We start from the raw sequence: 17288 nt of genomic DNA, 5'->3' as shown, positions 1-17288 counted from the left end.
TTAAGCCGTCTATGGTTACGTTAAGATCTTTGCTGTTTGACATGCGAGTTCTTGTGTTCAAGTGTGACTGACATGGCAGTATGTGTTACTTTTTTATTTAAGAAATCGTTTTATCATTGCTAGGAGGCCCCCACAAATTATTTTCCTTTGGTTCAACATTAGAAACGTCCCTACCACTTCTTTCTGTTTAGTTTGTTTTGGCTTAGGGCGCCCAGCTACAGCCGCTTTCGTTACAGCTGTAGTAAGAGCAATATAACAGTATGAATTTTCGTCCGATTCTCACAGTGCACGATGAAGATCCATACTTGATACTCAGCGGTAGCACTGTACTAGGCTTGCCTTATTATTTTGTATGCTCCCTGTGATAATGCAAAGCAGTGAGCGGACGAAGTACATCAAGTAGAGAGACAATTCCTTAAGGGCAAATCTCTCAAATTTGCGCTCTGCAAGCAGAAATTCAGTACATGTCAAACAAATACAATTTCCCTTTGATATAATTATGCCACAACTTACCACTGTTGCCATTCCAGATATTCTGATTTACGGAGGTTACACGAGTAACGTGGCAGTGTGATGTTTGAAGCAGCAGTTGTAGTCACCCGCAATGGCATAACGACGTGGCAGTACGATGTTATGCAGGAACGATCAAGAAGATACTATGCAACTTTGACGGGTACACGCCACACATCTGACGACCGTACCCAAAGGGCAGGTAAATCAGTCAGTTGTGCGGAAAGGTCAAAGCAATTCCTCGTGTAAATCTACATTACTACAGTTTGTCATATAGTTCGGTGCAGTGGATAACAGATTACCACTGGTAGCCATGTAAACAGCCCACTGTCGAAAGGCTGCCGCCTGAGAACGTTGTATCATTAATGGAGTTTGCAGAATTGGGGTCTGTTACTGGATTATTCAGCATATAACACACCGAGATAAATGGCGCAGTGGTTGTGTACCCTCACTCGTTTTTAGGAGCAACAGAGTTTAAGACCCTCATAAGCTCCTTTATATTTAGGTTTTCTGTGGATTCCTAAATTACTTCAGGCAATCAGGAGAATATCCCTAATTGCCCCATCCAGGTTTGTAAATTCAAAACATGGGCTATTATAACGTCTTTTATAATACGTGTCCACATGAACAGTCAAGAATGCAATTTTGTGATTTCTCTGCTATAGCTAAAGGAAGTGAAAAAGCAAGGTTACACGTATCAATGAGTTCACTGACATGCTCCACACAGTTAGGAGAAATGTGTTTGGCGGTAATTGGCACTGTTTTTTTGTTTATCATTAACATCACTCTCCAAAAATCCACCAGATTGTTTCATTCTTTAGAAAGAACGAATTCTAAAGCTTTGCATCATTTTTCCAAAGCAAGCGAGGGGTGCTGATAACATACGTTTCATTTATCCATTATGAGAATAACTGAAATCCCCTCCGGCCACACTGGATTCACGTTTTCGGTGCGAATGCGGGGATGGTTCTTTTAACTAACATTTGTCCTTTGGACACTAGCACAATAAATCTGAAATGAATTTAAGTTATTCCACGGGAATAGGACCAAGACAACGAGCACCCATATGTGCTGTCGTTGACGCTCACAAGTCAACATCCTACCTTGTACTGAACCATTTTTTCGGTTAAGACATTACGAGGTGCTGCGCTACCGTAATAACATGCATCTTAATCCACATTATGCAATGCAACGGAGGTTAAAGAAAACAAACAGGGTTGGGGTGACTGAATTCATTCCTGGCGCCCTGCCCTACTCAGCTGCAGCCGTGGAATGCTAGGAAAAAACACGCTTTCTTGGCTTTCGTCCTAGAACTGATTTTTACTCAGAGCAACACACAACTCTGCCATCCACTTTGAACCACACATCTGGATGCTGTCTGTTAAGATGGATACAGACATTCGTCTCCTTGTGCTGCAGTATTGGAAACTAATGTGTATAAGAGGCTTCATACAATACACAGCTTTTGAAATGTGGTGCTGTAGAAAAATGCTGAAGATTAGATGAGTGTCTCGAGTAACTAGTGAAGAGAGACCCGATCAAATTAGGGAGAAAAATGCATGGCACAGCTTTACTAACAGAAGGCGCTAGTCGATAGGGCACACATTGAGGCATCTAGGTTGGTAATGAAGGGGAGTGTGAGGAAGACTGTAGAGGGAGACCTAGGCAAGAATACAAAGAAGGTTCAAATGGAAGTAGGTTGCTGTAGTTATGCAGAGATGAGGGGGCTGGTGCACGGTAGATTAGCGTGGAGCTACAGCAAATCAGTTTTCAGACTAAAGACTTACTATGGAGACACACATTTTATACACGTTGCAGCGACTGCAGCAACATTGCAGACGCCGACCTACATAGGGAGCAAAGATCACCACGATAAAATAAGGGAAATCAGAGCTCGTACGGCGAGATACAGATGTTCATTCTTTCCACGCGCTATACGAGATTTGAATAATAGAGAATTGTGAAGGTGGTTCGATGAACCCTCTGCCAGACACTTGAATGTGATTTGCAGAGTATTCATGTAGATGTAGAACTTAACATTACTGTTCGATAAAGATTTGCTCTGGACTTTTCCTTATGTATATACCAGTTACAAAAGACACACCAAAGATATGATAAAGATCAGATTATCGGCCCCTTTATCAGCAACCTATTAGTTTAATAGGGTACTAATTGTTTTCTACAGGCTTCAGGTACTCACGTATTTAAGCGGGATGAAAGTTCATCTGTACCTTCGTACGCATTGACATAGCGTTTTACTAAATCCGGAGATGATAAAGTGTACTACTATTTGGAATGGCAAGAATAAGAGCAAGTTTAAAAGAGGAGAAAAAAATGCGAATGCCCTGCCAAGGAATGAATATATGCTAAGAATTATGTTCGCCTTATTGTTACATTACAGGTTCCAATACCGTAGAACACCTCCGATACTAAGTTTACGTTAAGGTGAAATGCTGATTTTACATGACAAACATCCTTTCACGAACAATCATTCGACGACTACTCAATGGCTCGTGGTGCTACAGTCTACGGTGATTTACGGCAATATAGACTGATTTAGGGAATAGAATTAACACCAGCAGTTGAATCTCTAGCAAATACTGCACAATCAGATGACTGGCTTTTGGCCAAGTCAGTTCTGCTTGCACACCGCTATAGCGAACGACAAGCCCAAAGACTCACGCGCGTATGCGTCCCCCCCCCCCCCCCCCCTTTCTCCCACGCACGCACGCACGCACGCACGCACGCACGCACATAGTGGCTCTAGGAGGACTTCCTGCGTGCGGTAGATGTAATCAAGTAGCTTCCCTTCCCTTCCATCCTTCATCACCCCAACTTCTCTCCCAACCAATGCTACCATCGTCAGTGAAGATACGAAACACATACTGATTATTTCATAGCTCGTACAATTATCTTTGCGACCTTTAGCTCTCCAGGAACATTTGGTATAAAGGAATAACGTCCTTAGGGCAGAATTCCATCACATGGGATTTGCATATAAAACTTACTAATTTTACTTCAGCGATCTGGCTAAAAGTACTTTAAAAATGGATTAAAAGCAGTCTAGACCGCAATAAATCATTTATTTACAAGGTTTTTGGTTAGAAGGTGAGCATTTTCACCGCAGTGATGATGGACGGAGCAGGTGTTACTACTCCCTGAAAGTCAACTACTAACTGTTAACTAAGACTTTTATCCATTGTGGATGTGGAACACTGCGACTGTGGTGTGAAAAGGTTTTCAGAAATTACTGCAACCAGTCGCCTTTTATGTAGATGTATTTTATTTAACCATGACCGGTTTCGAGCTGCCTAGCAACTCATCATCAGATGGTATGTATATACCATACTAAATGTATATACCATCTGATGATGAGTTGCTAGGCAGCTCGAAACCGGTCATGGTTAAATAAAATACATCTACATAAAAGGCGACTGGTTGCAGTAATTTCTGAAAACCTTAACTGTTAACTTTCGTAGAATCTTAGTGCCTGCTTCGTCCACCGTCACCAGTCTACCGTCGTGGTGTAAATGGTCTGGAGATGGTCACATTCTGACCAAAGCCAATAACCATGGTAAATAAATGTTTTATTGCGATCAAGGCCGTTTTTTAATCCATTTTTCAATACAAAAGAATTATTCACGACTATCATCCGAAGTGTTCAATAATTTAAAAAGTGGCTGTGCGTTGTCGTGAACAAGACATCTATATCTGTTTTACCAGTGTAGTTAATGTCTGAAAATATTTTAGGGCTGCTGTGAAAATTAATCTCGCCATTACAAGGTATTGTATTTAGAATCCGAGGTGACATAAGCTCACAGTGAGTTTTGGCCACATTATACGGATTTGCGCGTAGAAATCTAATCATTAGTTAATTCACAAACGGTGCTTAGCTTTTTTTGCGCAGCCATTGCGAAGTGTTTCACATATCAACAATGAAAAACTGCAGATACTCGCGCAGTTAGGATCTGCGCATGGTACTATGCAAGTGAAAGGCTAGTTTTTGAGCCAACCTGCTTTTAGATTTGAAATGCCCTCTTGCCTTCGAAATTTCCGGCATTAAAGTTGCCGCCGAGATTAAATCCGAAACACAGAATGTAATGCTGTTACCAATTGAGCTATTCGATCATGTGCCACTCAAAAAAATAAATGAATAAAATAAAAAATTTAAAACTATCAATTTTGATTATGTCAAGACGTTATCATATCGTTCGATATGCTGCGAAGTGAAGCCAATTCAGAACTTATTTTCCTGTAACTACAGACATAACTTAATGGGGCCCCTTTTTCAGTTTATTTTTCAATTGCAGCACCTGCTTGTAGGAATCCGAGTGATATGAAACGCAGATATTATTATACTGTCCAGTCACGTAAATGTTACCATCTGTCGAAAGCCAGAATAACCACATTTTGCAGTGCGAACCACTCAATGAGGTTGTGGAAGGCGCGAACAAGCATGCGGAGCCATGCCGACTGCAGTGAAGTGGCCAGCTGTGCTAGGTTTGTCAGCTAAGAGCCCATGGCGCAAGCAGTTTAATGGAGGTGGTCCCTTAGATTCTCGATTGGGTTTAAGTCTGTAGAGTTTAGTGACCAAGGGAGTACGGTAAAATCATCCCGGTTGTCTTCATACCACACACAAACATTGCGAGCTGTGTGACACGTCACACTGTCCAACTTAGATGTCATCGTACCGAGGAATAACAAACTGGATGGACAGTGGTGCCTCAATGATAGATGCATACTTGCGCTTATCCATGACGCGATCACCCAGGGCATGCCCTCCGGTATGAACACCAGCGACGGTTGTTTTAGGAGGTGTGCTTTCATATCTTTCACTCTGTACGTGCCAACGTCTATCTGTCCGCTGGAGCATAAAACGCGATTCATCTGCAAAGACCACTTATCACTCACTGGACGCCCAGCTGCGGTACTGTAGTGCATATTCCAGCCTGTGTCTCCTATGAACAGCATGGAGTAATGCGGAGACAGATGTGCAGCAACGTTCGCTGAAGATTCGTTGAGGAGACACTGTTGGTTGCCCCTTCGTTCATATGGGCGGTCAGCTGCTCAACAGTTGCATTTATATTCGCCCACAGACATTTTTTTTTTTTTTTTTTTTTTGTGGTTTTAGGGCGCACAACTACAATGGTCATTAGCGTCCTGTCACAGACATCTCTGCAGCCGTCGTTCACACCTGCATCTTTGGTGCACCCCAGTTGCTTAGTGTGTCCCTTCACGTTTGATGAAACAGCAAACTTTAATTTAGTTACTTCGAGTCTAAGACGTCGATGAAGGAATACTTAAAAAATGGACTAAACACAAATGGAAGTAGTCACAAACGCAAAGACAAAGCACGCTATCCACGAAAAATACGTAATACTTATTTTGGAAAATTCCCATCAGAAGAGAGAGAGAGAGAGAGAGAGAGAGAGAGAGAGAGAGAGAGAGTGTGTGTGTGTGTGTGTGTGTGTGTGTGTGTGTGTGTCAGAGAAGACCACACGTTCCAAATAACCTTGACCGAAATGTGTCAAGGCATGGCGGAGGCGTGTATTACAGTAAGCCAAGTCTGTAATCTGTTCCGACATTCGCGCGAAAACCTCTAACTGATGAGTAGAAGCCACCACGCCTGCGGTGTCGCAGGCCTCGCAGTCTTATCCGCTGGGTCAGAGGCTGCAGACCGCACGGACGCGGATCTGGCGAGCATTATCTCCCAACTCGGCCAGCAGCGGTCGGCGTTTTATTCCATGATTCACTGTCGTCCCGGCTATCAGGCACTCCGATTAAGCAGGGGTCGCTGCCATATGACCAGGTCATCGCCACACCTCCCCGCCCGCGACCCAAGAAAGTCAGCAATCTTAAAGTAGACTCTGAGGCTCTAGCAAGTGCTCCACTACTAACCACGATCTTAGCTCAACTAATTACGACAGATTTTGTGAAACTTCTTGCAGATGACAATCTACAGCAGTGCTTTGATAACTAGAAATTTAATTGTTATCACACAGGATTTGCAATTGTTGTTGTTTTCTTCAGTCCTGGGACTGGTTTGATGCATCTCTCCATGCTACTCTATCTTGTACAAGCTTCTTCATCTCCCAGTACTTAGTGCAACCTACATCCTTCTGAATCTGCTTAATGTATTCATCGCTTGGTCTCCCTCTACGATTTTTACCCTCCACGCTGCCCTCCAATGCTAAATTTGTGATCCCTTGATGCCTCAGAACATGTCCCACCAACCGGTCCCGTCTTCTTGTCAAGTTGTGCCACAAACTCCTCTTCACCCCAATTCTATTCAATACCTCAACATTAGTTATGTGATCTACCCATCTAATCTTCAGCATTCTTCTGTAGCACCACATTTCGAAATCTTCTATTCTCTTCTTGTCCAAACTATTTATCGTCCACATTTCACTTCCATACATGGCTACACTCCATACAAATACTTTCAAAAATGACTTCTTCACACTTAAATCTATACTCAATGTTAACAAATTTCTCTTCTCCAGAAACGCTTTCCTTGCCATTGCCAGTCTACATTTTATATCCTCTCTACTTCGACCATCATCAGTTATTTTGCTCCCCAAATAGCAAAACTCCTTTACTACTTTTAAGTGTCATTTCCTAATCTAATTCTCTCACCATACCCGACTTAATTAGACTACATTTCATTATCCTCGTTTTGCTTTTGTTGATGTTCATCTTATATCCTCCTTTCAAGACACTGTCCATTCCTTTCAACTGCTCTTCCAAGTCCTTTGCTGTCTCTGAAAGAATCACAATGTCATCGACGAACCTCAACGTTTTTATTTCTTCTCCATGGACTTTAATACCTACTCCGAATTTTTCCTTTTGTTCCCTTTACTGCTTGTTCAACATACAGATTGAATAACTTCGGGGAGAGGCTACAACCCTGTCTCACTCCCTTCCCAAGCACTGCTTCCCTTTCATGCCCCTCGACTCTTATGACTGCCATCTGGTTTCTGTACAAATTGAAAATAGCCTTTTGCTCCCTGTATTTTACCCCTGCCACCTTTAGAATTTGAAAGAGAATATTCCAGTCAACATTGTCAAAAGCTTTCTCTAAGTCTACAAATGCTAGAAATGTAGGTTTTCCTTTTCTTAATCTATTTTCTAAGATAATTCGTAGGGTCAGTATTGCCCCACGTGTTCCAACATTCTAAGGAATCCAAACTGATCTTCGCCGAGATCGGCTTCTACTAGTTTTTCCATTCGTCTGTAAAGAATTCGCGTTAGTATTTTGCAGCTGTGACTTATTAAACTGATAGTTCGGTAATTTTCACATCTGTCAACACCTGCTTTCTTTGGGATTGGAATTATTATATTCTTCTTGAAGTCTGAGGGTATTTCACCTGTCTCATACATTTTGCTCACCAGATGGTAGAGTTTTGTCAGGACTGGCTCTCCCAAGGCCGACAGTAGTTCTAATGGAATGTTGTCTACTCCTGGGTCTTGTTCCGACTCAGGTCTCTCAGTGCTCTGTCAAACTCTTCACGCAGTATCATATCTCCCATTTCATCTTCATCTACATCCTCTTCCATTTCCATTTCCATAATATTGTCCTCAAGTACACTGCCCTTGTGTAGACCCTCTATACCCTCCTTCCACCTTTCTGCTTTCCATTCTTTGCTTAGAACTGGGTTTCCATCTGATATTCATGCAATTGGTTCTCTTTTCTCCAAAGGTCTCTCTAATTTTCCTGTAGGCAGTATCTATCTTACCCCTAGTGAGATAAGCCTCTACATCCTTACATTTGGCCTCTGGCCATCCCTGCTTAGCCATTTTGCAGTTCCTGTCAACATCATTTTTGAGATGTTTGTATTCCCTTTTGCCTGCTTCATTTACTGCGTTTTTATGCTTTCTCCTTTCATCAATTAAATTCAATATTTCTTCTGTTACCCAAGGATTTCTACTAGCCCTCGTCTTTTTATCATTTGACTTGGTGCCCTACTGCAGACTTAAAGGAGCGATGAGCATGGGGAATAGTTTCCCCAGATATGTGAGTGGCTCAAGACTTCTCAAGCAGTGGAACCCATTATGCTGTCCTCGACCGCGAATATTCACCGGACACAAGCGTATCGTCAGGAGTGCCACAGGGTTTTTATATACATAAATAATCTGGTTGGCAGAGTGGGCAGCAATCTGCAATTGTTTGCTGATGAGGTGTGCAGCAATTGTGCAGCAATTGTGCAGTGGGCATAGTAGAATACAAGATGACCTAGGCAAAATTTCTGGTTGGTGTGATGAATAAAAGCTAGCTGTACATGCAGAAAAATTTAAGTTAATGCAGATGAGTAGGAAAAACAAACCTGTAATATTCGAGTGAAGCACTGGTAGTGTGCTACTCGACAGTCACGATTAAATATCTAGAAATAACGCTGCAAAGCTATATAAAAGTGAACGAGCATGTGAGGAATGTGGTAGGGAAGACGAATGATTGATTTCTGTTTATTGGGAGAATTTTAGGATATCATGGTTCATCAGTAAAGGAGACGGTATATGGGATGCTCGGTCGACTCCTCGAGCGCTTGGGATCCGAACCAGGTCCAGTTGAAGGAATACATCTAAGCAATTCAGAGGCGGGTTGTTATATTTGTTACAGCCAAATTCGAACAACACTCAAGTATCACGGAGATGCTTCAGTTTTTTTGGAGCAATACTTGAGAAAATTTAGAGAACTGTCATTTGAAGCTGACTACAGAAAGATTCTACTGCTGCCTGATTCCGCGTAAGGACCACGAAGATAAGATACGAGAAATTAGGGATCGTACGGAAGCATATAGACCGTCGATTTTTCCTTTTTTATTTGCGTGTGGAACACGAAAGGAAATTACTAGTAGTGGTACAGAGTACCCTCCGCCACCCACGGTATTGTTGCTTGCGGAGTATGTATGTCCACGTAGATGTAAAAAATTCTATATTACAGAACCTAACTTCGTATCCCAATGATTGATTGCTAGTGACCCAGAGATGAATTGTGTTTACCACATTCCACGTAGTATATATGCAACCCCATACAATGCTCCCGTTACCCATCTCATTTACCCATAGACAGTAGTGCTGGTGGGAACATTGATATTCGCTCTGGAATCTAAAGGTAATTTCTAGACTGTTCGAGCAGACACGTGGAAAGTGATTCGAAAGCAATATCAGAAATTTTTCGACAACTACGGCGATTATGCTAAACAATAAGGGAGGACGTGCGCCTTTCTACGCTGTATCAGCCATCTATCTGTGGAGTTTTACGAGTGCTCTTGTCAATTTTTAAATCCCCGTCTCATTCTGCCGGACTGTAACAATCCGATCCGTACAAAAACAGCATCTTAACAAAAACTTTACCCAACTCCGCTATGTGCATCTCAGACATGTACGTGAATACATGGTGTGCGTACCTTGTAATGCACGAGAGTGAATACCTCTAAGAAATTTGAACTTCAGTAGTAGGGTACGCTGTTGATAACGCTATTTGTTATTTTTGCACTATTCAAGATTTTCGCTAATACTTCCATGCATTTTTTACACAGATTTTTTTCTGTCGAGGTTGTGTAACAATACGGAGTCACTGATCTACGCCTTGACTTCGAAATGCTGAGCGAGAAACCACCGATGTTTCATGTACATCTGAAACCTTGATGAAGTAAAGGGAAATTGTTATAAATAATTCCACAATCTCGACCATGGAAAATTATACTGACTGCAAACTAGAATTACGAACGGGACTAACGGAGATCTTTATTTTTTTTCTCTGTCATAATTATGACAATTGCTAAGCTTTTAAACATTTGCAGCCTCATCAACATATATATATATATATATATATATATATATATATATATATATATATATATATTAGTCAGGGCATCAAAATATTTATGAATAGTTTATAAATGCTTGCAGGAAAGAAGCACTGAATTAAAAAGCTAGGAGATATTCTTTTCTGCCGCTGTGAAAATTTATTCTTTATTTATTTATTTAAAAGCACACGTTACAATCATTAAGCGCTTTTTACTGTAGAGTGTTCACTAAATTTTACGGTTATTATGTTTGCGAGGACAAGCAATGTCTTATAATTTCTGTGGCTGCAAAGCACTTTGTTTTTTTATGGATATAATGAAAAACAACTTGACACGCATCTGATGTTCGTTTACTCCGACTACTTTTCTTTCTGGTCGTTAGTGAATGCGTGACGTCAGCTCATTGGCTTCCCCAAAACTGCAGCTCTAGTAATAGATAAAGAGGTGAAAGGTATTTTGGATCGATCAAGCAAGCTAGCAAGCAAGTTGCATTGTGACAGCTCTTAAGATAGTGATATTTGTTCGCAGAGCGGTTATCTGACAGATAGCCCAGTCACGCAGCTAACTACTCTCTCCGTCGAGAGCTGGACTTTGCCCCCGCTGTTGGCCGTTGCCGGGCGGAAGAAACACTATATCCCTATTCCTCCTTTGAGGTTCTCCCTCTTACGGAGAACATAGTGAAACTACAGTATCAGTTGACCTACACCGCAACTGGAATTTCGTGCATACTGGTGTTAGCTCAGCCTGAAAAACTTTCATATCCACGAACCAGCAGCGACCACCTGAGAAACAGTAACACGCAAAGTAATATTAAACGCAGAGCCACAAATGCAAACTAACCTGAAACCCAACTCTGACGACGATTTCTCTGCTCCAAACGCTGCAATTAAGTGTGGGCAAATACTCCGATAAACTTTAAAACGTCATTCGACTGAAACTTTTAACCAGCGGAAAATTGCTCTTATTTCTCTAGTTGTTAAAGGAATGGCCCTATTATAGCCACGCGATATAATTCTATATCATGTTATAGCGAAACTGGTAGCTTTTAGTACAGTAATGAATCAAGTAACACTAAGTGAAGAATCTCACGAGTTCCATAAAGAGTTAGGGTTATCCTCATTGGATGCAGATGGAAACTGGCATCTTTTCCAAATATGAACTGTTAGCATTTACCTTAGTTGATTTTGAGAAAGCATAAAATTTTTCTAGTTGGCTGGACGGAGATTTGAACACCGTTCCACTCGAATGAGTGTCGAGTGCTTTAAGGAATGGGCCACATAGCTTTTTTAGGCGAATGTGACAAGACAGCCCACGCAACTTGATATCGAGAAATACGAGGAACAACACACGTAGTTTTCCTATTGTATCGCTAGCACTACACAGCATGCCCTAGAAGGACTTGTCAATATTCTGGGATATGAGAGGAACGATCATTCGAAGCAGAAAACTCGAGTAAACATGGACTGAAACACATACTTTAAGGACTATGAGCACTTTTTCAGTATAAAAAACGTTTCACTGCAGGTACGAGGAACAATTAATCACAACTGTTAAGATATGCGTTTTGGAGCCCACGTTTACTAGAGTTTTCTGCTTCGAATTATCGTACCTGTCTCATCCCTGAATATTGACAATTCCTCCTGAGACACGCTGTAAAAAGTATAAAGACAGAGACTGAAATCACAATCAACCAAGTCCTGTCACAGTTTCGGAAGCAATCTGTGGTTGGCTTCTCTGCGTATCACATTAACTTAGAGGCAGTATGTTCTTTAGCACATCTTAGAAAATGATACTTGCATTATCACGTCTTATTTAACATTGCCCGCGAAATTCCCTGTATCTCATCACATTAATCAGGTCCTATCGTAATACGAGGCAATGCGAGGTGTGTTCAAAATACGTTATCCCTATTATACACCACAGCCCAATTCTCAGAACTTTTGGCAAACACAGGTGATCTAATACCTATTCAAGATAACGTGAAAAATTTATTTATCGCATTCTTCTTTTCTCAAAAAGAAAATCAAGATGCGTGCGAAATATCTTCACTGTATCATTCTTAACAGAACAACGATTTTCCTTCATGGCTAAGGTGCGAAGACACACTGGGAGGTAAAACGAAAATTGGACCTGCCAAGGCAGTAATTGATGAGGCTCCAGTAGTAGCAAATCGTGATCATTATAATTTGGAACATACGAAAGAAACCTGTGGGTCTGCTATTGTGGCTGTTTCGCCCGGGATTACGTGTCAAAGACCTCGTAGGCCGCGCGCTTACTCGCCAGGCGATAGGGATAAAACGTGGGGAAGCCGGGCCGGCCTCGGCACTATGATGTCACGGAGGCTTGGCCAGCTGTGTCCCCGGTTGCTACGCCGGAGACGTGTGCTGCGGCACGTTCTCACCCGCCGGTGGCTGTTGCAACCATAGCCACTAGCTTGCCGCACAAATTGTCAGTAAAAACCATACGGGCTGTAGTAGCTTGTAACGACACGATAACCAGATTCTGCGTTTTTAAAAACAATGAAATTCTTTCACCTGTTCGAACCCTGTCACGGCATTTAGTAGACGCCAGTTAAAAAATTTTCTTCGGCTCATCAAGTAAGTCTTTTTTCCATTCAATTTTGGCATCTTGAGAAAGGTACTCTTGGCAACCCACCTAGCTTCTATGTGAATCATCCCAGTTTTCAAAATCTCCTCCGTGTAGACTCTTGACAACTACAGTTTGAATTTATAAAATTAAGCAAATTTAAATGAGCGGGAAAGAGTTTATGCCTTTATTCAGTTGGGATTATTTAAATGTAAATTCATATTGGTTCTTGGCTACATTTATGGAGTGATTTCAGCCATATGAACGGATGCTTTTTGGACGTTACTGTAGGATATTGCAGGCTATATGTCTAATGATTACTGAAAGCTACACATTCGTAAATACACTGATTAAAAAAAAAAAAAAAAGAATGCATGCTCATTTGAAGAACGGAGTATTTCATTTACGAGGAAGCCTTACACTGTACAGTGTACGGGAATTCTGCGGCAGTTGTGTCAATCAAAACGCGTTCACAAAAATATGCCAAACTACTAACATAGAGCTTCCCAAATGAAATTACCACATCACAATTGGGACTTGGTCGAATATTTTTTAAAATACAGAACATGCTTTTTGTTCTACTAAATGAGCCAAGACTCTTGTAGTAAAAAAAAGTGTTGAACAATCGGCTATTTAAAGTTACAAAAAGGAATACATTTCTGAAGAATTCGCAGAATACACAATGCAGGAAACGCCAGTTTCGGTTAAACACAACCAGATAATATGTTAGAAGTATATGAAATGCTACACTGAGAAAAAAAAATTGTGAGAGACGGAGAGATCTTAATTATAACTTTTGAGAACACTTGTCTTCTTTAAAGAATTTTACAGATTGACAATACGATTACAATTTCACTCATATTTACACCGAAATTAATAGTGGGCCAATATTTTGAAGGAATAGAATATTTGACATATTTTACATCATATTAAAGACGACAATAGAAAATTAAATCAGTATGTTTCTTATTTACCTTTTCGAGACATTCCTGTCCCCTCGCCTTGGGATCCACCTCCACCTCCAATATCACAGAATTAGGTTGACTCACTAAGCACCACATCTTGCTTTGGTTATGTGCAGTCATTAAAGTCTTACAATATCTTTAGAAGAACTGTTCGTTGTCTTACTTTTATATATCCACCAAACAAGCCGCTTAGTAGCACGCACTCCCATTACCATCATCTGTCGCCTATACTTTGCAAGCGCAGACTGACTACAGAACACAAAGCATTCAAGATTTTGTCACTTCTGGTTGCAGAACATTGGTGCTGTAACCGCTAGTGCCATCTAGCTTTCAAATATTGTAACCATTATTTAACCACGGAAATTATTGATGTCTCATATTTGGTCAATTTAAATTACTTCAGAAACTCATGCAAGTGTATTTTAATACAGTTAAAAGCAATGTTTTGTCCAAATAATTAAAAATATATCCACTATGTTGGCAGAATTAATATCTATGGTCAACCAATGATCTCGACTAGAAACCTCTCTGGAGCGAGCATTCCAAATGCGGCGATGCGCGATAGCGGACAGAATAGGATGGTGTTTCGTAGAGAACGAAGGGTTGTAATAATATTTGACGTCTAGATTAAAGAAAAATCCGCACAATAGCTGAGAACGAGCATTGCAACAACAATTAACAATGAGCCGCCACCGTGTTCAAGTGACTGGGAGATTTCTCCTTAAAGGATTCTGCATATTTTGAAGTCATTAGCTATGTAGTAAATAGAGCCTTCATGTGCGCAGTGGATTTCTTAAGCATCCTAGTAATATTAGATTAATCTGGTCTTGTATGAAGCACGTTTCGTATTTTAAACATTGGCGTTTTCTGTCGAGAGATGAAAGGAAGGCTGCTGTACTTAATTGACGAGCCGTTGTAGTAAACTGTACAGCGAACAACGTGATGTGACGTTGTTACACCAAATTAACGATTTACACCGCCTGCATCTCCTATATTTTGTCACAATTTTTCGTCCATTATGAGAGGCAAGCAAGAAATTCATTTTATTTACGCTTGAATGCATTGCATTGAAAAAAAAAAGAATAAAAATGCGGAGTTGAATAAATGTACCCAGAGCTATCGAAACATAATTCCATAACCATGTTTTGGCGTCTTTTGTCGAAGCGAAATACCTTAATATTCTGGGGTCATAGTTTTAATCTTTGAACACAAATTGAACGTAATTGCTTTCCATGTTTAAGCTTCGTATTGTGTTTATTATAAACACAATTTGTGGAAATCCCCATAAAATGGAGTAAATGACACGGACTCGTGTATAAAACTTATCAGTATTATCCAAAATGTGTGTAGAGTCAATGGACTGACTGACAGCATGCCCCTCATACCCACTCTTGCTGAGTAATTCATGCTGATGCAACCACTGAAAATAGCTCTATGATGTTAATCGTTGATGACACTGATTTTTCAACATATAAGGCACTATTACTAGTATAGCTATGATTAGACTCTTGTGTTGTTATTGTACAAGAAGTTAACTGTTCCTTCTTCCTCATATTTCTTTTTTTTTTTTGCCACCATAAAACTACTGTAAATAATCATTGCTGCTACAAATAAACAAGTTATGCTGGCACTTATGTCACCAAGTATTTCATGTAATATTAAGGCAGTTGCTAGTCTGAAACCGTCATTGTGTATTTGCAAACAGGAGCCGTAAACCACACAAGTATTGGATTACACAATCTGTTGAATGTGTTAATATAGAGCGTAGAAAGCTGTTTATGAATGGGATGTGTTCACACATAGACATGTTGATGCTAGGCTCATCACATCATACATACAGTTGATATTAAGTTACAACAACACAGAAGAGTATAACCAGCCCTCTAATTTATGGGAGTTAGTATGTGCCTTATTTGCAGTTCACAATATGGAACCAGAGCCAGACAAACAGCAACCAGAGTCAAACAAAAAGAATTACGAAATGGCTAACTTACCTAAATCCCACATCCAAGGGCTACCTCCTCATGCTTCCTAACAGAAGTTTTGGTGAGTGACAATATCATTAATTCACAGAAAGAAGCGATCATGATTATCTTTCTGAAATTAGAGAAGTTGTGCACTAACTTATAGGGTTAAATTCTCCTTGTACCACTTATCAGCTGTTTAGAGAAGACAAAAGAAAATAATGACTAACAACCACTTGGTGTAGACATTAAGACTCCAGAAAGCTTTTTATTCATCTTCAGTGTGGTTTCCAAAGATACTTCTCTACACTCAGTAATGGATACCAGTTCACATTCAAAAGGGCTATGACACTACCTAAGGGTTCCAATACTGTGCAACTACTATATGAATGGGGTTTCTGATGGTGTCACTTCATTAAGTGAAATTCTTCGTTTCAGGTCAGTACTTAGGCTTACATGTAAGTCTGGCATCTGTAACCCATTTTGCAATAACATCAGTGAAGCCGTTGATGGAGCAATTTCAATAGTCCAGAGACGTGTCCATTGCTCTCTGTCTGTGAATTTCTACAGTCTTTGTTCATCTGCTAGTGTAGGAGCTTCCTCATGTCCTTTCCTGGCTACATCTAGTTGACATACACATACATAGTATTTAGAAGTATATTGCTAATTAATTGTTAGTTTGGTGTAGAGAGTGTGATTCTCTTTTTTATTATTCACTTTGACTCATTCCCAAATGCATTTGACTCAGTATCCTCTCCCCCCCCCCCCCACACACACACACAAGAGAAATTTGTGACTGGATTGAGGATTTCTTAGTAGAGAGGGCACAGCTCATTATCTGGGATGGAGAGTCATTGACTCATGTGGAAGTAACATCAAGTGTGCCCTAGGGAAGTACTTTGACATCCTCAATGTTTATGGTGTATATTAATGACCTTGCAGAAAACAGTAATAGTAATCTCAGACTATTCACAGGTGATGCAGTTATCGATAATGAAGTCCTGCCTGGAAGAAAAAAAAAGATTGGCAACTTCCTTCAAATATTTAGTAAAGTAGAATTGTGGACTATGCAAAATGAAAAAATGTAGTATGCTGTGACTACAATATTAAAGAATCACAAGTGGAATTGGCGAACTCATACAAATACTTTGTTACAACAATTTGTGGGAATACGAAATGGAGTAACCACATAGCTAAAGCACAGGGTGGACTTTCGTTCATTGTTAGAATACTATGGAATTGCAATCAATCTATGTAAGAGACTGCTTATCACTTATGTGACCCATCTTAGAATTTTCCTCAGCTGTGTTGGACTTGTAACAAATAGGACTAACAGGGGGTATTGGACGTACACAAAGAAGGGCAACATTGCCAAAGGTGAATGAATTGGCAAGTGATAGAAAAAAAGAATTACGGAAGATTCAAAGCCAGATCTTTGGATTTTTAGCCACACA

The 17288-nt window shown here is 40.4% G+C and overlaps 1 protein-coding gene across 1 annotated transcript in view; it reads right to left on the bottom strand.

Annotated features, from left to right (window-relative positions):
- LOC126279112 (E3 ubiquitin-protein ligase MYLIP) overlaps positions 1-14156 on the bottom strand; it is a 35631-nt gene extending 21475 nt beyond the window's left edge. Inside the window, exon 1 of the mRNA XM_049979593.1 lies at positions 13880-14156. Coding sequence (XP_049835550.1) covers positions 13880-13990 — 111 coding nt within the window. The 5' untranslated portion in view covers positions 13991-14156. The remainder of the gene's footprint in view (positions 1-13879) is intronic.
- Positions 14157-17288: the final 3132 nt, after the last annotated feature.

The sequence above is a fragment of the Schistocerca gregaria genome, chromosome 6, assembly GCF_023897955.1.
Source record: "Schistocerca gregaria isolate iqSchGreg1 chromosome 6, iqSchGreg1.2, whole genome shotgun sequence".
Classification (NCBI taxonomy): Eukaryota; Metazoa; Arthropoda; class Insecta; order Orthoptera; family Acrididae; genus Schistocerca; species Schistocerca gregaria.
Note: the sequence above shows the minus strand (reverse complement) of the source record. Positions and strands in the feature narration are given on the sequence as shown.